The sequence below is a fragment of the Tubulanus polymorphus genome, chromosome 3 (assembly GCF_964204645.1).
Source record: "Tubulanus polymorphus chromosome 3, tnTubPoly1.2, whole genome shotgun sequence".
NCBI classification, from domain to species: Eukaryota; Metazoa; Nemertea; class Palaeonemertea; order Tubulaniformes; family Tubulanidae; genus Tubulanus; species Tubulanus polymorphus.
In genome coordinates, this window is record NC_134027.1 from 26,174,727 (window position 1) to 26,196,868 (window position 22,142).

Sequence of the window (22,142 nt, forward strand, 5' to 3'; positions counted from 1 at the left end):
ACTAAGCATCGACATTTGTCGACCACTAAAAATCAGATCAATATACCGGATTCGAACCTATTCATATCCGTTTTCTCGGCATCACCGACCACCCAACGGTATTACTTATAAAACCTATTTTATTGGTATATGATCTAATGTATTATGTCTATGTCTATGTTATAAAAACCGTGTCATGTAAATAAACAATCTTTATTAACTAAATAATCTGATGCATCTTTCGTCATCCTCGAGCTTGGTGGCAGCACCGTACGGTCACCTAAGGGAATTTCTGTGAACTAATGTATTGCGCTAACGATTGTCTTTTCAAACTAAATCTATTTTCAAAAATAGAATACATTCATTTACACTTTTAGGAAATCTATATTGCCGGTTTTCAAAGCAGGGCATCGAAGAATCATAGACTCCGCAGTCGGATTGGCGGTCAACTCGAGGATTTGAAATATTTTTGTGACACTAAAGAAATACATAACATCCAACTGGGATATTCAAGTCCAGTCGGACACATTGTTACGGTCCCAAAAGATCCGACCGCAGCGAAGTCTACTATAATATTGATATATAGCCCGCCGTATAACATTAGTTCGTAAAAATTCCGCTAGACGACCGTACGGTGCTGCCACCTAGTCTGCCTCGCTTCAAATTAGACTGGTTGCCTGTCATGAGATAGAGACCGGTAACTTTCAATATTGGCCGATTTAGCTACTCGTCATGCCCCGCATGATTTAAATAGTTGTGTTCTGCTAAGTAGAATAGCTTCTCTCTGGATAACGCCGTGATTCTGAGTGAAGGACTCATTTAAAAAAACTGAAACTTGACAAAAACTACAGCAGTAAAATATCATTATTTATTAGGCCCCTATTCATTGATGAATTCATTATATATATACATGTACATTGTAATTGCACCATACAGACACTAACAATAATACTCAGTAAAATTCAAGAATTCATTACATATTTTAAATTCATGCATATTAATTTTCAACATTCATATCTGTGATCATTCATGTTTTCATGGGGGACTCATGAGACTTAAGTCCATTAAAATTCTTTGAGTGCCATTTTTCATTAAGTCATTGCCTTTTTAGACATCTAGGTGCCCTTTTTAGGATCTGACAAGTCCTTCAAAATTGGCCTCTGGATCAGCCCCCGTTTTAAAATGTTCAGTTTCATTCCGACGATAAAGGTAGAGATTGTTTTACTGTTTTATCAGTGGGTTTATCAGCATGTTTATCTACTTTATCAGCAGGCGTACCAGAAGGTTTATCAGGCGATGACAACGCGTTCAGAATTCTACGAACGTTTCTTAAACCTTCATGAGGAGGAGTCTGTAAAACAGAACGAAAATAATTCAATCAAAGAGAAGAGAGAATCGCGCGTGCGCAACCAAAACCACAACGAACAGAACTTAGGCTAAACAAAAATGATACCTTTTTTCTCCGCAGAGGCCGGGTCATTTTTGTAAAATATGATAAAATTTATAAACAGTTCATTTCTATAGCGGCCGGGTCTGTTATGGTTAAATTGATCACGATTAAAAAAAAAGTAATGTATAGGGTAGATAGGCGGCCGGCCGGGTCAACATTTCAGCTCAGCAGAGCGGAGAAACAAGGTATCAATTTTTTTTAGCCTTACCATTTTATCATCTCCTAAGATCCGTTGACTAGGTCGTTGATATCCAGGTCGAGTACTCGGAGCGAGTAAATGTAATAGTTTATTCCACGCAGGAATATTGTGTTTGGCAGGAGATGATGATAACGATGATGACGAATCCTCTGTTGTACAATCTACAGCGGAGTTTCTAGGTATATACGTCGACCAGGAACACCACGGTTTATGCTGAGACAGAGGTTGAAATGCGTTTTGCGGTCGTTCGGAATTGGACTGAAATTATTTTAAAAAAATTTCTAGAATATTATGCCAGCGGTTTTCTAGTAGTAAGGCTGAGGCTTTAGTAAGCGTCTTAAGAACTTTTTTATAGCAAAAGTAAACACTTTAATAAAGCAAGCACTTTTGGGACTCGCTACGAACCCTCTATGGGTTTTTAGCCACAAATGCAAAACAGTCAAACTCATTTAATTTGTTGTAGTTGGGGTCATTATTTTACCTCTATTTTACGTTTCTTTGAACTTGGTTCTGATTGGCCCTCCTGCTCTTGCTCCTGCTCCTGCTCCTCAGTCAATGAATGATCAAGAGTTGATTCTTTTAATAATGTTAAATTCCATGTTCCAATCTTTCTCCGGCAAAATGAACAAACCAGCGTCGTATCGGAACTGAAAACATTTCATAACTGTGTTAATTTAGCATCGCATACATTACAGTGCTGAATACAGTAATCCTTGTGTTCAGTCGGATTTTTTGGGACCAATAAAAATCCTCCGACTTTGAATAAGTCAGATTTCTGGCCTTTTTCCGAAAATTATGACTTAAGAAGTAATCTTATCAAAGTTAAACCTCCCTGTATAGCCAGGGACAAGACACCTTCAGACATTTACCATAGCATTGCTGATTACATGTCTAATGTCTGGTATTCATAGTTCATTTCTAATTAGAAAATGTCTCAGGTAAAGTCCTGAACACAAGTGTGGACGAACAAAAACGTATTAGATGTCTTGAGAGGTACAGGATCTAATGTCTATTTCAACTCGACTTGAGAGCATATCAGGTGGCCTAGCTCAATCAGTTCTGTCGGTACATACCTGATCAGGATCCGATCTTGGCTATAAAAAACCACTTGGCCGGGGGACAAGCATATCTGAAATTTTGCTTGCCCCCTCCAAAAGTTACTAGCCCTACACAGGCACTATCATCCATTGTATCGAGTGGGAAAATGATTTATGACATGAAATTGCACTAGGGGACAAGTGATAATGATAACCTACTTGCCCTGATGAGAATATACTTGTCCCGCGCAATCGGATAAGTGCTTAGATCGGACCCTGCTGATTAAAGTCTCATTAGGACCAGAAAGCACTGGCGGTTGATAGAAAGCATGTACCAACAAAAATGAGCTAGCTAGGCCACCTCATGTGCTCTAAAATCAAGTTGAAATAGACATTCAGCTGCAGATTGATGCATGTACCTGCATTAGGTTACGTGAGAGTTGAATCGAGTTTACCTGGGATTCCAGCCGCATAATGCAATTTTACAAGCTGTATTAATGATCGCTGATCTGACGTGTAAATCATCGGGTAATTCTACTACCGACTGCTTCGGAACGCAATCCGCTAGTTTTTCCAAGTCACACGGAGACAACTAAAGCGGCATGAAATAGAACGACATAATTCACAGGTTTTAATAACGGAATGAACGAATAATTTGATGATACTTACTGATTTGAACAGGTCGGCTAGCGGTAATTTCAATCCTAATTTGATTAAGTTGTTGAGGCGTTCGTGATATTCATTTATACACACATTTTTATCGGTAAAATCGATTTCTAAATATGACTCTGAAAATGGGAGAATTAAAAAACCAATTCTAAACATATTCAGATTGCATTAAATGAGGTAGATGTATGTCGTCTATCTTGGTTAAACTTGACTCTCAGGTTGAATTACTGGTAGTTGATTTCTAATGTCTTGGAGGTAATTTGAAATTTTTCGAAAAATTACACCCCAACGCATTACAAGACATGAAAATACCATGGTGCGGTGTACTAGCAATGTCAATCACTGATTTATACACCGCACTGCGGTGTAGACACACTGAAAGGGTTAACCATCAACTGTTCAAATTTTGTGGAACTCGGTCAAGACAGGGAGTTACTAGACAATTTGTACCCTTCACAAGACAAGTTCTAGATGCTAAATACATTTAGAGTAACTCAGAGAAACATGTGGATGTTCAGCCTCAGAAGATTCTTAAAACCTAACAGAGATATTTGTTTTTGGTACTCACCGGGACAAGGGTTAAAACGCCATGAACAATGTTCGTGATGACGATTTATAATCAAATCTTCGAGATTCTTAACTGCTTTCTTATCTGAAAAATAATCGACAGAAATTGAAAAAAAAGAAAACAAGCAGCAGAAGATACGAATCACGATGTTGTAACTTACGATGAGTGATGTCCGTGATGTGAGGTAATTGTCCGGAGAGGAATACTTTACAACTAACGCATTTCAATAAATCGCGGTCTACATTTTGCCAGCCGTACCGAGCGCAGGTTAACGGTGCTAGATGAAGAGGTTTCGCGAACCACGTCACATTCTAATGAAACAAACAAAATCGATAAATATGCAGGATTACAATCTATCTTCAGGAAGTTACAGCAGTAGAGCAATTTTTGTAATCTTGAAATTAAATCGGGATGCCTTTCAATCTATTCATTTGATATTGTCGTTATTTGATGTGTCCCCTTATAAATCCACCCCACCTGCTGGGAACCAAAGGAACAGGGTAGCTAAAGTTTAGTGCACTTTTCTAGATTTCTAGTGTCAACAGGGAACAAGGAAACCTGTGATAATTCACTAGGGTCGGGAAGCCCTACCGTAAATGTAGAAACTCTGTCAAAAAACTGCTCTTTGCTTCTCGGTCCTGTGGTTATACTATTGCACTGGGTCGAATTTGAATCTTTAGTTGAAGTTTTCACATTGTCGCTGACCCTGAAAATAATCAATTTGCACGAATAAATGAATTTGAATTTGACTAGATTGAGCGTTTCGCCAGTATTCAAACGCTCATATCCCAGTTATTTGTGGAAATAAACGGATAAAACTCAGCCAAATTACAGGCAATTACATCAAATAAATACTGACTCTTTGATTTGATCATTCGTCTCATCGGGCTTGAAGATCGTCGATAAAACAAGTTTCGCTCGTTCAAAAATTGATGACTTGGTCGCCATGTTTGTTTATAAATAGGAAGTAACTATTCGTACGGACCAATGCGGATAACTCCGAAGACTATTCGTACGGACCCTTAAGGATAACTCCGAAGGCTTAATTACGGCACGGCGTACCATTGCGCGGTACCGGGCGGACCCCCGTAACATAAAACTCATATAAAAGTTATATACCTATTATTAAAAGTTATATACCTATAAGTTATATACCTATTTTCAGAGGTGGAAACTTGAAGTTAACATTAAAAAAAGTAAGGTCATAGTATTTAGTCGTAAGGGTAACATTCGCAGTGTCCCTAGACTTTAAGTACGGCAATCTAGCATTAGACATAGTGAAAGAATACAAGTACCTCGGTATAATTTTTTCATCAGACGGTGTTTTTAACAAAGCAAAGGTCCACCTGGTAAATAATGCTAGAAGAGCCATGTTCTCAATCCAAAAACTTATTGGTGCGGGTAACTGCACCCCAGAAGTATGTATAAAACTTTTCGATAATTTGGTGGCACCAATTTTATTGTACAGCTGTGAAATTTGGGTCCCCTCAAAACAACTCCTAAGGAAAATCTCAAAAACTGATGTCTTTAACATTGAATTAGCATTTGAAAAAGATGACCACCTACAGAAACTATTTATCTCGTTTTGTAAATATGTACTTAATGTAACACGTCGAGCAACAAACGTGGCTGTGGTGAACTCGGTAGATACCCACTCTATATAGCTGCTTGTATGAGACTCCTGAAATTCTGGCATGCTGTGCACCAGAATCAGGACAGATTGGTGTACCACGCCATGCAAGAGTCAATCTTGTTGAACTCTACTTGGTATAACTTCCTCGCAAAACTTGCTGGCATCCTTAACCATTCAGAACTGATAGAGAATCCATCTAATTCTAAATCTTTTACCCGAGCTAAACATACACTACAAGAGAGATATAAAATTTTTTGGCACAAATGGATATCAAATTCCCCAAAACTAGACTGCTACAAAAATCTAAATCCTGAATTTACCATGACGCCATTCTTAATGGATCCTATACTACCAAAACTGTTTAGAACCAACATTTGTAAATTTAGGATAAGTAATCATCGTCTTCTGATAGAGCGAGGAAGATATACCAATTTACCAAGAGAGAATAGACTGTGCCAACACTGTAATGCCATTGAAGATGAGTTTCATTTTATAATAGAATGCTCTCGACTAAATGAAATAAGATATAACATAAACAGAGCAGTGAGCTGTATATACCCAGATGCCCCAAATTGGGAGGACCAGACCAAATTCAAAAAACTTCTCACAGATAAGAAACTAAGATGGTCCTATTGGGGAATACATCTCTAAAGGCTTTGAAATCCTAGACTCTGATAATAATTAACACGAAACTGCTTTTATTCTTGTTATATTAATGTAAAATGTTTATGTTTTGTAAATACTATTTGTAAATATCACTCTGTGCATCTCGACCCGAAAGGGTTTAAGCAGTACAATATTTATTGAATTGTTTGTTGAATTGAATTATAAAACTAATCGCCCGGGGTCTCAGAGGTTCGTTCCGAATTTCTGGCGTAATGCGATATTTTTGTTATATACTTTTAAAAAGTGTTCTGAGGGTGCGACTCCGAGGTAATTCTGAACTACACAAACGGAAATTTCTTTGAGAAATAAAATTATTTTTTAAATGTTTTTAGACTCTGTATTTGCCTATTTTAGAATCAATTTTGACCTTGCTTTATAACAAACAACAATTGTGTTTAAATACAGGTCTAATTTCTAAATGACGGACAGGCGGGAATGTCCGTCAGTTGGCCCTAGAGATGGTAGAGTGTGTTCTTCACCGAGCGCGCCGCACAAGAATACCGGCAACCCGTCTAAACGGAGCGCTTTACAACAACACCGGTAACCCGTCTACTTCAATCCTCAATTCCTGTATGTCCCTGATTGTCATTAGTAAATATTGGAGTTTGAATTTGATGTGATGTTTTCTGGTGAAATACTACCTAAATATGGAAGATGAAGTGAAATATTTCACATTTGAGTTGGTCACAGCTAAAGCAGATGAACAAAATGATCCAGGTAGGTAGAGAGGCTACGTCTGGTGTAGTTAGTTACCTAATCGTTGGTGGTAAGCTTTTTCGATAAATATCCGATCGTGAAACTAAACCACGGCACAGACAGGTTACTGACTACGTCTGGTGCTGTCAGTCCAGCTACTTTTTACTAATGTCTATTTATTAATTGATGAGACCTGTTTTTCTTGGATATTTTGCTTACTTTTTGGGGTACATACCTCATTTATGTCTTAACAGAATGCCAAAAATCGCGGACAACAACTGAATATCCGATATATTTCCAGTTCTGTACCAATTAGATGGATTGGCAAAAATACTCCTTAAGTCCAGTTGAATGAGAGAGAAAATCCTCCATTTTGTGAAATTTCTTGAATTTTTACATTGTCACCATGCCTACGAAATGAAGTTATTTTTCTTGTGGGGTCTCCACAACTAAATCAGGGTGGCGTAGGCATGGTAACAATGTTCAAATTCAAGAAATTTGACAAAATGGAGGATTTTCTCTCTCATTCAACTGGACTTAAGGAGTCTTTTTGCCAATCCATCTAATTGGTACAGAACTGGAAATATATCGGATATTCAGTTGTTGTCCGCGACTTTTGGCATTCTGTTAAGACATAAATGAGGTATGTACCCCAAAAAGTAAGCAAAATATCCAAGAAAAACAGGTCTCATCAATTGATAAATAGACATTAACCCTCTCAACCCTCTGCTGGGTAGTCTAAATTTAGTAGTCTGGGAAGTCTAGTTTTTAGTTTACCTAGCCGTTGTTTGTTGGGTGGTTCGTTGTAGGGGAACCCTACAACGACTGGTATTCAGACTACCCTCTGGTTCCTCAAGATCCTACTAACCCTAAACCCGATGATATGATTTTTACCTCCTGACTGCAATTACTTAGAGTGTAACCCTAGTGGGTCTTAAGAGACGGCCAGGGCCTTTTTATAGGTTGTTATGGCTCACAACCTGACTAAGTTAGCAGAGCTTAGTCCATGTATGTGTCTCGACAGCCAACGCCAGAGGTGGTTTCCAACTAGGGACCTCTCGGTTCCCAGTCCTCCACTCAACCAACTGAGCTAACTGCACAGGACAAATTAAAAGAATTTTAAAATCGAAAATTTATTTATTCAAAAAATCTAAACTATAAAATACATACGCGTAGGCCTATACTATATTATATAGGGTACGGTCAAGTAGTGCAAAAGTAAATACTTTGCTCTATAGCTTACTACGGCTAAATATCCCAAAATCAACTTTTTACGCTTTTTTGGCTAGCCTTTCTGTTCGATTCATTTGTCTCCCAGCTCCAGACGATCGTTCATTTCTGATTTGTGTAAATATTTTCAGAGTTTCTGCAGCACCCCGACGACAGAAGCGGTCACAGAATAATCGTCACGAATAATAATCTTTATTCGATCGGAGGTTATAATCCTCATTATTGGGGTCGAGAAAACGATGAGTTTACTATATACCCTATATTCAGAGAAGTACGTCTAATGTTTAAAATCAATAGTTTTCTCATCCTCGCTTGCCAGGGTTTGATTGACTCCCGCTGAAGCTCAGGCCAACACAAACCTTGGCCGCAAACCCTTTATTGGTCTTTTGCACCACTCAAGATTTCTTTGGCGCAATAGACCAATAAAGGAACTCGGTTTGTTGAATGAGCTTGCGCAGAAGAAATTCAAACCCTGGGAAGTGAGGATGGTCTATCTGAAGCGATGTCTCTATCTTAACTATCCGCTGATTAACTTTAACCATTTTATGTGCAACTGACCCCCATTGTAATAAGTGATATGATATTGGTTTGGTTTTTCGTAGTTATGGAAGTTCAATTTAACGACTAGAATATGGATGAAACTGAAAACATCAGGAGAGATGCCCGTCGAATTAGCCTCACATGCAGGTAATTACATTCGAGTTTTCATAAATAATTGGTAATACATTCTAGGTTTGATTCTAGTCTGAATACCGGACAGGTGATGTACTAGGTTACCCGACAACTTGGAAAAAACAGTTTTAGTTCTAGATACCGGTAGGCCTATTGTGACCTGAATTTCTGCACCCAATTCGACAGTTATGAATTAGATTGACTGTAGCTCTTGATATTCATGTACAGGGGCTGGTTGCATAGTCATGGCTTAGACTTAAGACCAGTCCAAGACCAACTTTGTTCTATAGCCAATCTAACAATCTAAGACCAGTCTCAACATTTAAGACCACTTTTGGACTTAAGTCACAACTGTGCAACTGGACCCTGGGGCCGATTCCAAAGTTGAGACTTAAGTAAAAAAGTGGTCTTAAAACTTAAATCTGGTCTTAAACTGTTAGATTAGGTAGAACTAAGATGGTCTTAGATTTGTCTGAAGTCTAAGCCATGACTATGGAACCGGCCCCAGGTGCTTATTTCTTAACCCTTTCAGTGCAGCTACAACACTGCAGTGCGATGTATAGATCGGTGATGGACTAGTACACCGCATCGCTGTGTATTGATATTAGTAAAAAGTTTTTATTTCCATTGAAAGATGACAGCTCCTGGAATTTTTTAAGCGCGCTTCCGGGTATCATTAGTCGGCACTAAAAGGATTAATATGACCCCACGAAAAACAACTGAAGTTTTTGTTTCGGCCCAAGTGATGGATTGGCCCTAAAAATTGCGCAGTTCATCTGTCGCCATTAATCAATTGACTGTACTAACCAGATATTGATGTATTATAGCGGTGCTTGTTTCTTATTCAGCATTGTTACTGGGTAACAATTTACTGGTTCACGGCGGAACAGGAACTCCGTTCGGATATTCGAGCAGTAATCAACTTTACGCCTGTAATTTACGTACTTTACAATGGGTGAACATACAATGCAACGGAACTCTACCTGGAGAGGTTTACGGACATGTAAGTTTGTTTTAGCTTTACGTCGTTCGGATCTAGGTTTGCCGACACTACCGGTAATCCTATTCGATTGTTCATTTAACATCAAGACAGGACCACAATTTTTGAAGCATTAGTTATTGTTTAGGCCTAACTAAAATCTTTGCTTCGGGCGAAAAAACAAACGTTTACTTATCTATATGGTTGGTTTTCTGAAAAAGAGTGAGTGACCGTTTATAATTTAATTGAAGGAGAAACCCACAATTGTGAAGAAGAAAAACTAATAAGACTCACTCCTATGAGCCATTTTCAAAACTAAGAGAGCAGCAATGTTCAGGTTCAATTCTACGAGCTATTTTCGAAAAGAGTTTTGAAAATGTCTCATAGAATTGAGTTGAAATGTCACTTCTCTCTTAGCAGTGAAAAAGGCTCATAGAATTGATTTCAAGGCTGAGGGCCTTACTTCAATTGTGTTTGATTATTTTCTGATGTTGTCGTTACAGAGTCTCACGGTGGTTGGTAAATATATCTATATGTTCGGTGGCACGACTGGATTTGAATACAGCGACGACGTACATAAACTTGACCTGGAAACGTTCATCTGGGAAAGAATTCCGATAGACGATCGTAAACCACCCGATAATAGAAGACGACCAAAAGGAAGGTAAGAATCATTCTGTCAACTGTGAAACAGGTTACCACATTGCTAGAGAGTGGCCTGCTTTGTTGCTGAATCATTCCAATGTTTCAATTGAAGTTTCGCAATTTGTAATTAGCTATGGAGACAGAACAACTACTGTATTCAGTGCTTATTAATTTCCGGTTGTTCAGATATATTGAGACTAGGACCAAATATGGTCTTCATATTACGGCTCAAACCTTATTGGCCAAGCTTAAGCGGAAGATATGCTTCGATCCTTTACCAAGTGTTTTGGCGATCTTGATTATTCAATACTTTGTTTGTGGATGGACAGAATGTAAATTGGAAATTTTATGAACTATTCTTGAATCGTCCTACAAAAAGTCCTACAAAGTCCTTGAATGAAATTGGATATGGGCGCTATTGATCCTGGGAGGCAGATATTGCAATTGAATTAAATTTCAAAATATTCTCTTCTAAACTAGGTATCGGCATGAAGCTGTCACAGATGGTGAAAAGGTTTTTATTTTTGGCGGTGGAAGAGCTTACGCTACTTACGGATTTGAAGAGGTAGCAATGATGAACGTCGAGACTGAAAGCGATGAAAACTCAAACACTACTGATATTTATAATTAATGTATACTTGTAGCTTGATGTTTTTAATATAAAAGAGAATGTTTGGGAGAAGCACACGTGTCAGCCGGCTGGATCAATCGGATTCCCTAAACCTAGACGATGTCACAGTTGCGTCAGATATAAAAACAGTAAGCATTAATCGCGAGTCACTGACAAATTCTCACCGTCCGAAAAAAATATTGGAAATCAGCCGTGTTCACACTATCCACTCACAGTTTGTTCAAATTAGACTATACACATTGTCACTGGTCAAGTTAGACACAACACTGTGATTGTGGTTGACAAGCAATAAGAACTATGTTTCTGTTCATACACAGAAAAATGGTCGATTATATTATCTAGAAAGAACCTGAATCAGTGTTTTTGTCCATTCTAGAATGGAATGGACTTTTATTTGCTAGGATGAAAACTTGTTCTGTTCTAAATTGGAACAAATTGAGACCGTTCTGAATTACGAATGCGGCTAATGGGGAGGGAGGGGACGACGTTTTGTATCGGTGTCTGTTTATTATAGATGTGTTTATCTGTGGTGGATATAACGGTGCTGAACCATTCAATGATCTATGGAAGATGAATCTGACGACATATCAGTGGTCGAAATTCTCTCAATTACCGAACCCAGTTTATTTCCATTCGGCCGATGTTACAGTTGTAAGTATCCAATAATCGTTTCTCGTAAAGTGACTGTCGAAATCAATCGAAGAAGAAATCATGTAATTATGCTGTTTGTTCATTTTTCAAGATTTTAGTCAAGAGATTTCCCCATATCTTGACCAAATTTTTCTGATTACGGGAAATTATATGATATCCTCAGTGAGATTTCCCGATATTTTCCCTGACCCTTGACCAACATTGTCCTGATTACATGAAATTATAAGATATCCTGACCCGGGTTGGGCTGTTTCCTATCAAGAGGTTCCTTGTGTCTCGAACAAAAACGACGAGACACCAAAAAGTCTAATTCCCCAATTTTTACCTGACCCTTGACCAAAATATCCCCGATTGAATTATATGATATCTTCAGTGGGTATATGAAGATATTCCTTGTGCCACTTGTCACCAGCAAGAACAACAAGACACCAAAATGCAAATTGCCTGACTTAAAAGAAAGGAGTCAGTCAGAATTTCATGATTTGTAAGAACCCCGATATGTTTATTACCGGTAGTGAAGATCATCTGAAATTTGTATTTGATGAATGTATGTTTCAGGATGGTTGCATGTATATATTCGGAGGTGTTAATGTGATAGACACCGAAAGAAATGCGGATATTTATCGGATTTGGCTGCATCCGCCGACCTTGAAAGAACAATGTTGGATACGATTTACGTCGTTAGTGGAAGACTTTGCGTTGCTGGGACGAGACGTTCTACTCGAAATCGGAATTCCCGAGGATTTAGTGTCAAGAGTGTGCTAGCTGTATAAATATTGACGATTCTCTAGAATTTCACAGTTATTCAAGAGAATATCATCAACCAATACTCGGAGTCCTCTGTGTTGTAACGATAATTTAAAATCCCACACTAAGCATGTCGAGTCCGAAATGTTTCCTTGAGCTAGTGTAGTTTATTTCAACATTTCAACTATATCCTAATAGTCATCTCATAATAATAATTGTCATTTATATAGCGCAGGTAACTAAACTAGAGTCTGTTCAAATGCGCTCCAATTTTGGTATTATTATCCCCAGCCTATAACTCTATTCATGAACCAGTTATCTCTCCCTGGAGAGAAGTAACATCGGAGCAGCTACTAGGTGCTCAGAAGTCGTCTATACCCATTTACCTGTACTCCTGGGTAGAGAGACTAGAGGCAATGAGGATAAGTGTCTTGCCGGAGGACACTATGGTAATGTACAGGTGTTCGAACTCACGACCTGGCTTCTTAGAGTCGAACACTCTAACCACTTGCCCACACCGCTCCTTCGGTATCTCCAGGAATTCCTAACTTAAAACCTAAGTCACTTATGGACTGAAAATATTTTGTTAAAGCCTAAGTATTCCTGAAGATGACTATTAGGATATACAGTTGAAGTCAGTTATAACGCTACCATCCTTTTTAATGCCACCTCACTTAACGCAGACATTTTTCAGAGAACAAACTTTCTCGATCTAACTCTAATTCAGTGAAAATACGCCATATTTTTCATTGTCCTAACAGTGGCGTTATTATAGGACTAAAGCTCTTTTACTGTAGTCGAAATTTTGAAATGAACTGCTATCTCTAATAGTGGTATTCGAGAGATTATTGTACTAAAATAAATAGCGATGGCACTAATATGTTTTACTTTGTGCAATGTGTTTCTATGTGATGATATTAAATGCAGCTTGTTCATCGATCTTTGTACATAGTGTCAATAAAATTTTATAAACTATTCGTCATATAATTCAATTAATAGTTAGTTAGTTCTTTAGGCTGATAGCTTCATTTCGCTTGTCGAGTCAAGACTTTCAGACTGGTTTGATATTCCACTCGAGGAGCAGTTGAGTTCACTGAAGTGATCGATGGAAAGAAGTGAATAAGATTTTCTCATGTTTATTATCGAAAATATTCTAGAATAGGTGATACAATGAAAATGACACCGGCCATGTAGAAATAATATCATAAATATCGAGAAGGGATGAAATATCAAATTGTGTCACTAACTAATAAGTTTACAGTGAAGATATACTTGGTTAAGAATTAGTGGCAATTCAAAGGGGTCTTCGCAAAATACAAACCCCTACAAATGTAAGTGATTTAAAGTGTTGTGCCCCATTCTAGATGGCATGAAAAGGGATTTCAGGGAAAAAATGGCAAAATCTTGTACAAAAGTAGATGCAGCCAGAGGCATGTCAGGGTCCATTGCGGTTTTTCAATTTCCCTTGAGCCCACTCAAAATAATATAAGCCTGATGAGAAAATGATCAGTCGTGAGAAGGCACTTTCAGATTTTTCAGGCAAAGGGCAACTTGATAATTTAAGGAGGGCAAGGACCCTCTAATAAGTGAAAACCCACAGTTAGTTACAACTAAACCCCATGACTAGAGAAACCAAGTTCTCTGATATAAGGGTTTAGTAGTTAACTCAAAACTGCCAGCGAATAAACTTTTAAATATCTACTGTGGGTTTTCACTTATCAACTCTAAACTGAGAATATATCAAGTCAGTGCACCAGTCATGTTAACAACCCTCTCTAAATCCATGCCGATCCCTGTGTGCGTAAAGCATTGTAACCCCATATAGATGCATATTAATACCCAATGAATGCCTCTTTAAAACATTAACCCTCATCAATCTTCAAGTTACATCATAACGATAACAACGTCATCATAAAATCTCAATCATTACGGAATCTATGAAATTCTTCTCACCGTATTTTAACACATAAAATATCCACATTCAATCCAGTTGAATGAATTTAATACATTTCTCAGATTTCGTAGAATTGGTTTTATATCACAGCTTAAACGCGGTATTTTTGTATAAATAAAAACAAATAAACAACGCAATTATTTACAAGCAATTATTAAAAACAGACTTTGTTTAGTTTTTTGCTGTCATCTCATCTTGAAGCAAAACTTGCGTTAGTTAAAAAACAGAAACCAGTTCCACTAAACTGTACTAACATTCTACAAGTCAAATCATTTAATTTTCAATTGGTTAATCATAGAGTATAACCATGGAATTCTGTGCAAACCTCCCTCCCTCGGCAGGAACTTGAAACTGATGTTATGGTGAGACTCTGCCATGGCATGAAACTCTGCCTAATCAGAAGTCAGATTTTATTCTAGCCCGGGTTATTCCTATCTGCAACTTAGCCTCGGTGATTATAAATAACAGGCAATCTGATTGGTGTTGCTAGTTTTCATGCGACTTAGCTGCACATGCAACTGTGAACTTGTACTAATCAGGGCCTGGTTTTATAGACTGGTATCATCTTTAACCTGGGGGTTAACTCAATTGAAAATGAATTAAGTTAGCCTCCAGGTTAAAGTTAATACCAGTCTATAAAACCGGCCCCAGGGGTTTTGTGCCGCTACAGAATCCCTGCCGAGGGAGGAAGGGTGCAAACAGAATCTTATCTGCGTATTTTAAGTACCCTTTCATAAAATTAATGCCCATCAGACGAGAAGAAACTGCTTTGAAGTCAGTTGTGGAGCATAGAGAGATGCTTTGAGAATCCTCGCGCATGAAGCAGACCGCCGCTGCTGCTGCTGCTGCTGCTGCTGTCTTATAAACCGAATGTTCCACTTTGACTTCCGTTCATCAAATGAGTCCTTTCATTCGCATCATCAGCTCTTAAAGCATTAGTAAAACTCTGTCGATACCAACCATAGATAATACAGTTTACAAATCCTTGTAATGGAGCTGTCAATGCCTGTAATTTAACGATTAATAAAATTAAAATTACCATACAGACACAAACCAACTCTTAGTATCTCTCTCATTTCTGTAGTGAACTGATATAAATCTCAGTATAGTAAACGAATAAAAACCCGTAGATTTGTAGAAACAGTTTATTTCCTTACAGTTTCGAGGTTAAAACTAAACCTCATCTTCAGAGGAACAAAAATACTGTACCTCATCTTCAGAGGAACAAAAACTACTGTTTCTACTAATCTACTGTTGGTTTTTATTCATCTCTCTCATTATCGAACAGAACAGAAATAAACCGAATTCTCACCTGAATGATAAAAAGAGGGTAGTAATATCTCATGTTGAAAGATTTGCTTAGCGAGAAAAATCCCAAGAGAAGCGCTGAAAAGAAATCACATACGTACATAGATAGAGTACCTAGCAGCATTGAAATAGGGATCTAGTTCACTAAAAGGAAAGTATCGAGATTGACGCTGTTTTTTCTTTTTTAAATACTTACATGGAAACCAACAAACGAAGAATACAACTTGAAATTGTATGGCTTTATTGCGCAATCTTTCTCCTTCAATTGAATGTGTATATCCTAGCACACCTGCATAGAAATTATTACACTGTTAATGTAATTTTCTCAACGTGAATATCTTTTTTATATCAATAATGAAACTATCAGTGTTATTTCAAATGTGTTAAGTACATACGATGCCTGAACAGAGCCATATAGGCTGTATATATAATATCCACAAAAGGATGTTCGCAGTTCATAACAGAGCTTTCTCCTGAAATGCGAATGAAATGAAAATCCAAGAAAATGGCGAACAAACCTCTGCTATCCTGTAACTGCGCGTGTTTCTTGTATGTACATAAATATAGCACCTAAACGAAGAAAGCAGTAATAGTTATAGCGTAGTTGTCATTAGAAAATTACTTTCGTAAAAATTTAGTTTGATACCAAAGAATTAATTACTAAATGATAATTTGTGTATTGTTTGTGTTCAAGGCTGTTATGGCTGAGAGGTTGTGGGTTCAAGCAGGAGCAGAACCAGGTTCAAGATGGTTGTCCACTTTTTGAAATCTAAGGCCTTTTTCTAAGCTTCGTCACAATTTTCTTGTTCACATATAGAATGATTTTTTTAGACTTTCTAGAATCAGTAAAACAGTTAATTATTGCCACAACAAAATTTTGGTAGTTCTTCAGTTTTTCAACCTTAATTCATATCTTTCCTCAGAATATAATCGGTCCGGAATATTAGAGGATGGAATTCTAAACGACCTCAACATTTTAGGGGGGTGTCCGGACCCCCACGGACATCCCCTGGATCCACTGTCAGATCCCAGTGAACCCATGCTTTATATACAGTCAGGAATTATGTCAGTATTCGTCAACAAATTGATCTAACAATGAAAGTTGTAGCTCCAATAAATTCCAGCGAATGCGAAAGTGCTGTGGCACTTATCTGAATTAATGAATATTGCTTGTCTAAATAAAGATCAGACCGAGTCGTGTTTGATCAGGAAGTAAAATGAATTGTTTGATTAAAAATAGCAATTTATGATAGTATGATTTACCGGTATTACATACAATATACTTACAGCGTTTGTGACCATGATAAGAATGAGGGGTATTAGGAAGAGATATTTAGCTACGACGTGCAATGTAGGCAGTTCACCCCACGAGTGCTGAAATAGAAAACAATTCAGATTTTCATGAAAATGAATAAGGCTCTTCATACATTTTTTCAGTAAATTCAGAAATATATGAATAATTCTAATAAACGGAGTCGTACTTACCAAACAGATGTCCTCGTTGTAGTGGAAAACTGGTAAACACCTGCTCAAAATAGGCATAGTTTCGTTAATATCTATATTAGTCATATTTGTTGATTTGTGGATTGAGCTGTAAATGCTAGTGGATCACGATTGGTAGAACACTATATCCGTGTTGATGCGACGAGGAGAGAATCCCACAATGATAATAAAAAGTCCGAAAATGAAACTTCGAGATAGTAGTTTATTTCAACGTTTCGACTATATCCTAATAGTCATCTTCTTTTATTCCTGAAGATGACTATTAGGACATAGTCGAAACGTTGAAATAAACTACTATCTCGAAGTTTCATTTTCGGACTTTTTATTATCATTGTGGGATTCTCTCCTCCTCAAATGCTAGTGGAGTTTGAAGTTCAAAACCTAGATCCAAATTTTGAGTTAAGATTTGATTCTAAAGTCAAAATATTTGGAAACGAACTAACTATAACTCAAAAAGTCAAACTCAGCTCTAGGAAGCTGGGTCTTCATACGTATTTCGGGAACTGAAAATCTTGGCCATATTGAGTGAGGCCCTGGCACCGAGATGGTCTGGATTTGATAATGAAATTCTTGAAAAACTTGCCGCACTGGTTTCATAGCTTAGACCTAAGATCAGTCTAAGACATTCTCAGCTCTATAGCCAAGACCGGTCTTAAGATTTAAGACTACTTATGGACTGGTGGTCTTGACTATGGAATCTGGATGCTGATTTATAAATTCAGTCTTGAGTAATACATGCATTCTCGATGTATTATTTAGTATATCTACCTGAGTCCCTTGTCGTAAATACTCCTAGCGATGAACGATGAAATTTCAACAAGTTTTCGTATGATTGTAACGCAAAGAGTGAGAAAATTGAGGAACCGATGATTTGATTCGATGATTTGAGAATAAACACTTACGATGAACAGTCGTGTCCGGGCGGTATTATACGACGCATTCTAGGCTCTTGCTCTTCTTTCTTCGTTTCCAAATAAAATAATACGCTCATCATAACGGACAGAGCGATAGGAATAAACCTGCAATTAGAGAATAAATTAATAAATTATTTCGAAATATCAACTGCACCTATTTGATTATCGATCCGATGCCACAGTCGTTGAGAAGAGTTGAGTAAAATGAGTTGACTTTCAATTCTTAAATGCAAATTTCAACTCCCAACTCTCAGGGGCCGAGAATCCAAGGCCGACTTCAAACCATGAGACTGTAACATCAGAAAATGACGATTTCCCAGCAAAAAAAAACAGTGCTGAAATTTTTTTAAAGAAAATTCTCTGACTTTTGACTGATTTGCAGGGAAATATTCACCGTGATTAACCCTTTCAGTGCGTCTAAACCGCAGTGCGGTGTATAAATTAATGATGGATTTTGCTAGTACACCGCACTGCAGTGTATTGATTTGATTAGTAATTTGTAATTATCTCTATTGAAAAATGGCAGAAAGTTTCAAACATAGTGAAATACTAGTAACTAACGATACACCGCACTGCGGTGTAGACGCACTATAGTGGTATTCCCATTGTTCAACACACTAGGGTGGAATTTTTTAGAATTTTCAAATTTTCTCCAGCATTATAGGGTATTAATTAGTCAGCACTGAAAGGGTTAAGTAAACTCTACTCACCAAGACAAGATGTACAATAAATATCTGAATACGGGCAAACATTTCGATGGTCGATATCTGTAACCGCGAGTACGCGTGTGCATTCGTAGGTAAACTTCTATCGCATACGTTAATGTCAAACTAAATGTAATCACGTAACACGCCTGAAAAATCATAACCACCACATCTTCATGATTTACTTCAATTATCTAACAGTAAGGCAGTAGTTGTTTAACAAATCATCAGACATTCCCACAACAGATTCAAAGGAGCCTCATTTATCAATTAGGGCTGATCAACTGAATAAATTTCTCTTTTCTTATCCATGCCATGAATTCTTCATCAAATGACAAATGTAATGACAAATGGTTTAATGCATAGCCAGGCAGGCAATATGGACGATCATAAATCAGACTGCAGAAATTTGTTAGTAGAATTTCCGTTGATGAGATCCAGTCCAAAAACTACAAATACTTTTCAGCACTTTTACCCAAAGGATTTTTCAGGATTTTACCCAAAAAGGAAACGCTTATCATTGGGGGAGGGGGGCCTATTCTAGTTTTCCAAAAAAGTATGGTTCGTATTTTTTAGAGTTTTTTGGTATTAATCAATCTCATTTCAGCTATCAATTAACTCGATTTTATTTTCATATAATCACTCATTATAGTTTGTGCCTGCGGGTCAACCTGGCACATTAAACATGAAACATACGCATAGTTTTCACAATGTCAGGTCGTAAATTGTCGTTCTGTGATGAAAATGATTAATTACACGTAGTCATTAATAACGTACCATAGTGAATGCGGAAACAATGTTACATATTTGCCAAACTCCTGGCTTCAAACTGAATTGAAACAGTATGCAGTCTATGAACAATGAGAGCGAAGCGAGAAGATCGGCGAGCGACAGGTGGAATATTGGAATCACCTACAATAAACAAAACAAAAACAATGAATTATGAGAGGATTAGAGAAAGGTCTACACTTTTCAGGACATTTTCCTAAATGCAAACACGAGTCCCTGACATTTTTCAATGTCTCAATAATAATCCCAGCAGAATTTGCACATAGACAGTAATGAAATTTGTTTTTAGAAATTTCCTGCAATGACATATTAGTCTAAAAAGTAAGTACTTTCCAGCACTATAGGATTTTTACTTGAAAAGTGTAAAGCACTAATCAGGGCCTTTCCTAGATTTTTTTCAAAAGTAAGCACATTTTAGTCAGACTTTTTCAGACTTGCTGCAAACCCTATTTCATCGATGGTATGTTGATAGGGTTAATCACTTACATCTGGTTTGCATACTTTTTTCCGAGCGATGACACTAACAATAATGGATGCAGCACCGATAACACTAAAATATATAAACAGAACGCTCTACATGAGAATCCGGAAAATAAACCGAGGATGACAATAGTCAAATCAACATCAGATTCGATATAGATATAATGCAGATAAGATGCTTGTACCTGAGTAAACTTGAACCAATGTCTATATAACTTATGAGGCTCAGCTACAAAATCAAACACAATCATTAAACATTGTCACAATCATTAAACATTGTCACAATCATGAAGCATACAATTCTGCATGAGAAACATTAATGATATTGACCACGAACTTCACATGAACCCAGACATTGATTTTTATTACGAAAATCTTAGGCCACTTGAAATAGTGTCTATTCTTAAAGTTGAACATAATGCAGACTTTTGATGAACCTGAACTGTCTAGCAACACCACGCGCAGACAGATAATAACTGTCGAACATGTTTTACAAGTGATAAGTATGAATTAAATTTCTCCATTTCACTAAGTCAGGGCAAGATATAAGTTTATGAGAGATATAAGTTTCTCACACAGTTCTCAGTGGAGACCAGTGATAAGGTCCGATGTTCATACAATCTAAGGAAAGCAATACGACATCTGACTTCGTTAAACACCGGTACCCGGGGTTCTTACAGATCAGGGACTCTAAAATTCCCTGATTTTCCCGCACCGTTGACCTGAAATTCCCCGATTGAATTGTAAGATATACCGTCTATGAAAATAAGATACATATTTTCGATACAACGATGTATTTACATATATCGTACTATAATAAAATATAGTGTACTATGTACAGTGAACATTGTGAGGTACATATGTTTTATTGGTGCATCCTCCAGACTATCTCAGCATATATACAAGGCTTATTTCAACCAATATTCACACTGTTTAAACGCAGATAAAACACTAAATCCACTTGAGTATATGTTCTTTATCTTATCAATCGTATATTTATAACATAAACAAATATTGCAATTCCTAGAAATGATCTGGGGAATCCGTTCCTCAAATACACAGGGTTTCCCTATAGATTGATAATGAATTCTTATTATCGCTTGGTGAAATAAATCCGGTAATTAAAATTTCATTGTTACCAGAGTGTGGTGTTTGTCCACCAGTTGAAGCTAACCTCGGAGTAAACATGGAATGATAACTCATTCAATGATTACCGGTACTCCAAGAGCTATTCCATACTTAGCAGGCATCTCTTGCCTCTGGGTCCAAAATCAGATATCAAACCGGTGAGGTGGTACCCTGGTATTTGTGATGCATCACAAATAAGAAAGTTAGAAACTTTTGAGTGATATGCTCATCGGATTATCTAGTGAGTTGTGGCTCCCTGGTTTTGGGGGTCAAAAACTGTGTCAGGCCCACCCCAGGGACCAGCCACTCGCCAGTAGTAATCAGTACCGCTACCGGTAACAGTATCTGTGGACCATTTAGTTTCACAATCGGATATTTTCACAAACCACATAAGCAATAGAACAAGAATTGTAAGTACATCATAAGTCTATCCTAGTCAGTAGTAACCTGACTGTGGTTTAGTTTCACGATCCGATATTTTCACAAACCACATATATACACATTGGTATAAGCCCATCCGATTATAAAAAGCTTTCCACCAACGATTACTATAGGTAACTAACTACCATTATATAAGAGATTAAGTAACTGTAAGGATTTGCTGTGTGAGAATTCAATTCATGATTTCTAGCCTTTAATCTTCAACTTACCTCCTGGTCATTTAAAACCCAGCTTACATTTGATACATTGACGAAACTGACATTGGTGGTTATCAAAGGTAAGAATTTTTTGCTCATACTGACTGAATCTAGAAGTAGAAGAAGAGAGGATGTATTCTCTCTCTATCAGTCTATGCGAGTCTAGTCACTACCAGCTGAACATGTTTAATCATGTGATCACAAGCGATCTGTCATTACTGTGTCCGCCCACACATGTTTTACAGCCAGGTAGATTCGTCATGGCTGCGCGA

The 22,142-nt window shown here is 37.4% G+C and overlaps 3 protein-coding genes across 4 annotated transcripts; 1 reads left to right on the forward strand and 2 right to left on the reverse strand.

The window, feature by feature from the left end:
• Window positions 1–861: 861 nt before the first annotated feature.
• LOC141902406 (uncharacterized) lies at window positions 862–4,850 on the reverse strand. Its single transcript, XM_074790115.1, has 9 exons — window positions 4,762–4,850; window positions 4,494–4,608; window positions 4,063–4,213; window positions 3,903–3,986; window positions 3,335–3,453; window positions 3,121–3,257; window positions 2,110–2,275; window positions 1,638–1,886; window positions 862–1,330 (listed from the first exon to the last, which is right to left on the reverse strand). Exons 1-9 carry the CDS (start codon window positions 4,848–4,850, stop codon window positions 1,172–1,174), a joined length of 1,269 nt encoding a protein of 422 aa, XP_074646216.1. The 3' UTR covers window positions 862–1,171.
• Window positions 4,851–6,777: 1,927 nt separating this feature from the next.
• On the forward strand, window positions 6,778–13,373 carry LOC141902041 (kelch domain-containing protein 10-like). The gene is made up of 9 exons (XM_074789680.1): window positions 6,778–6,918; window positions 8,259–8,398; window positions 8,730–8,814; window positions 9,648–9,802; window positions 10,282–10,442; window positions 10,904–10,988; window positions 11,068–11,182; window positions 11,569–11,705; window positions 12,264–13,373. The coding sequence occupies exons 1-9, from the start codon at window positions 6,849–6,851 to the stop codon at window positions 12,468–12,470; spliced, it is 1,155 nt and encodes a 384-aa protein (XP_074645781.1). The 5' UTR covers window positions 6,778–6,848; the 3' UTR covers window positions 12,471–13,373.
• A 219-nt stretch (window positions 13,374–13,592) lies between these two features.
• Window positions 13,593–22,055, reverse strand: LOC141902703 (transmembrane protein 116-like). 2 transcript variants are annotated; one of them, XM_074790544.1, is made up of 13 exons: window positions 21,883–22,055; window positions 20,290–20,333; window positions 20,111–20,174; window positions 19,613–19,747; window positions 18,842–18,984; window positions 18,120–18,236; window positions 17,986–18,009; window positions 17,200–17,239; window positions 17,002–17,088; window positions 16,233–16,284; window positions 15,911–16,003; window positions 15,719–15,792; window positions 13,593–15,412 (listed from the first exon to the last, which is right to left on the reverse strand). In XM_074790544.1, exons 1-13 carry the CDS (start codon window positions 21,967–21,969, stop codon window positions 15,266–15,268), a joined length of 1,107 nt encoding a protein of 368 aa, XP_074646645.1. In that variant the 5' UTR covers window positions 21,970–22,055; the 3' UTR covers window positions 13,593–15,265. The 2 variants fall into 2 exon arrangements, with proteins under 2 accessions (XP_074646645.1, XP_074646646.1); XM_074790545.1 differs by lacking the exon at window positions 17,986–18,009.
• Window positions 22,056–22,142: the final 87 nt, after the last annotated feature.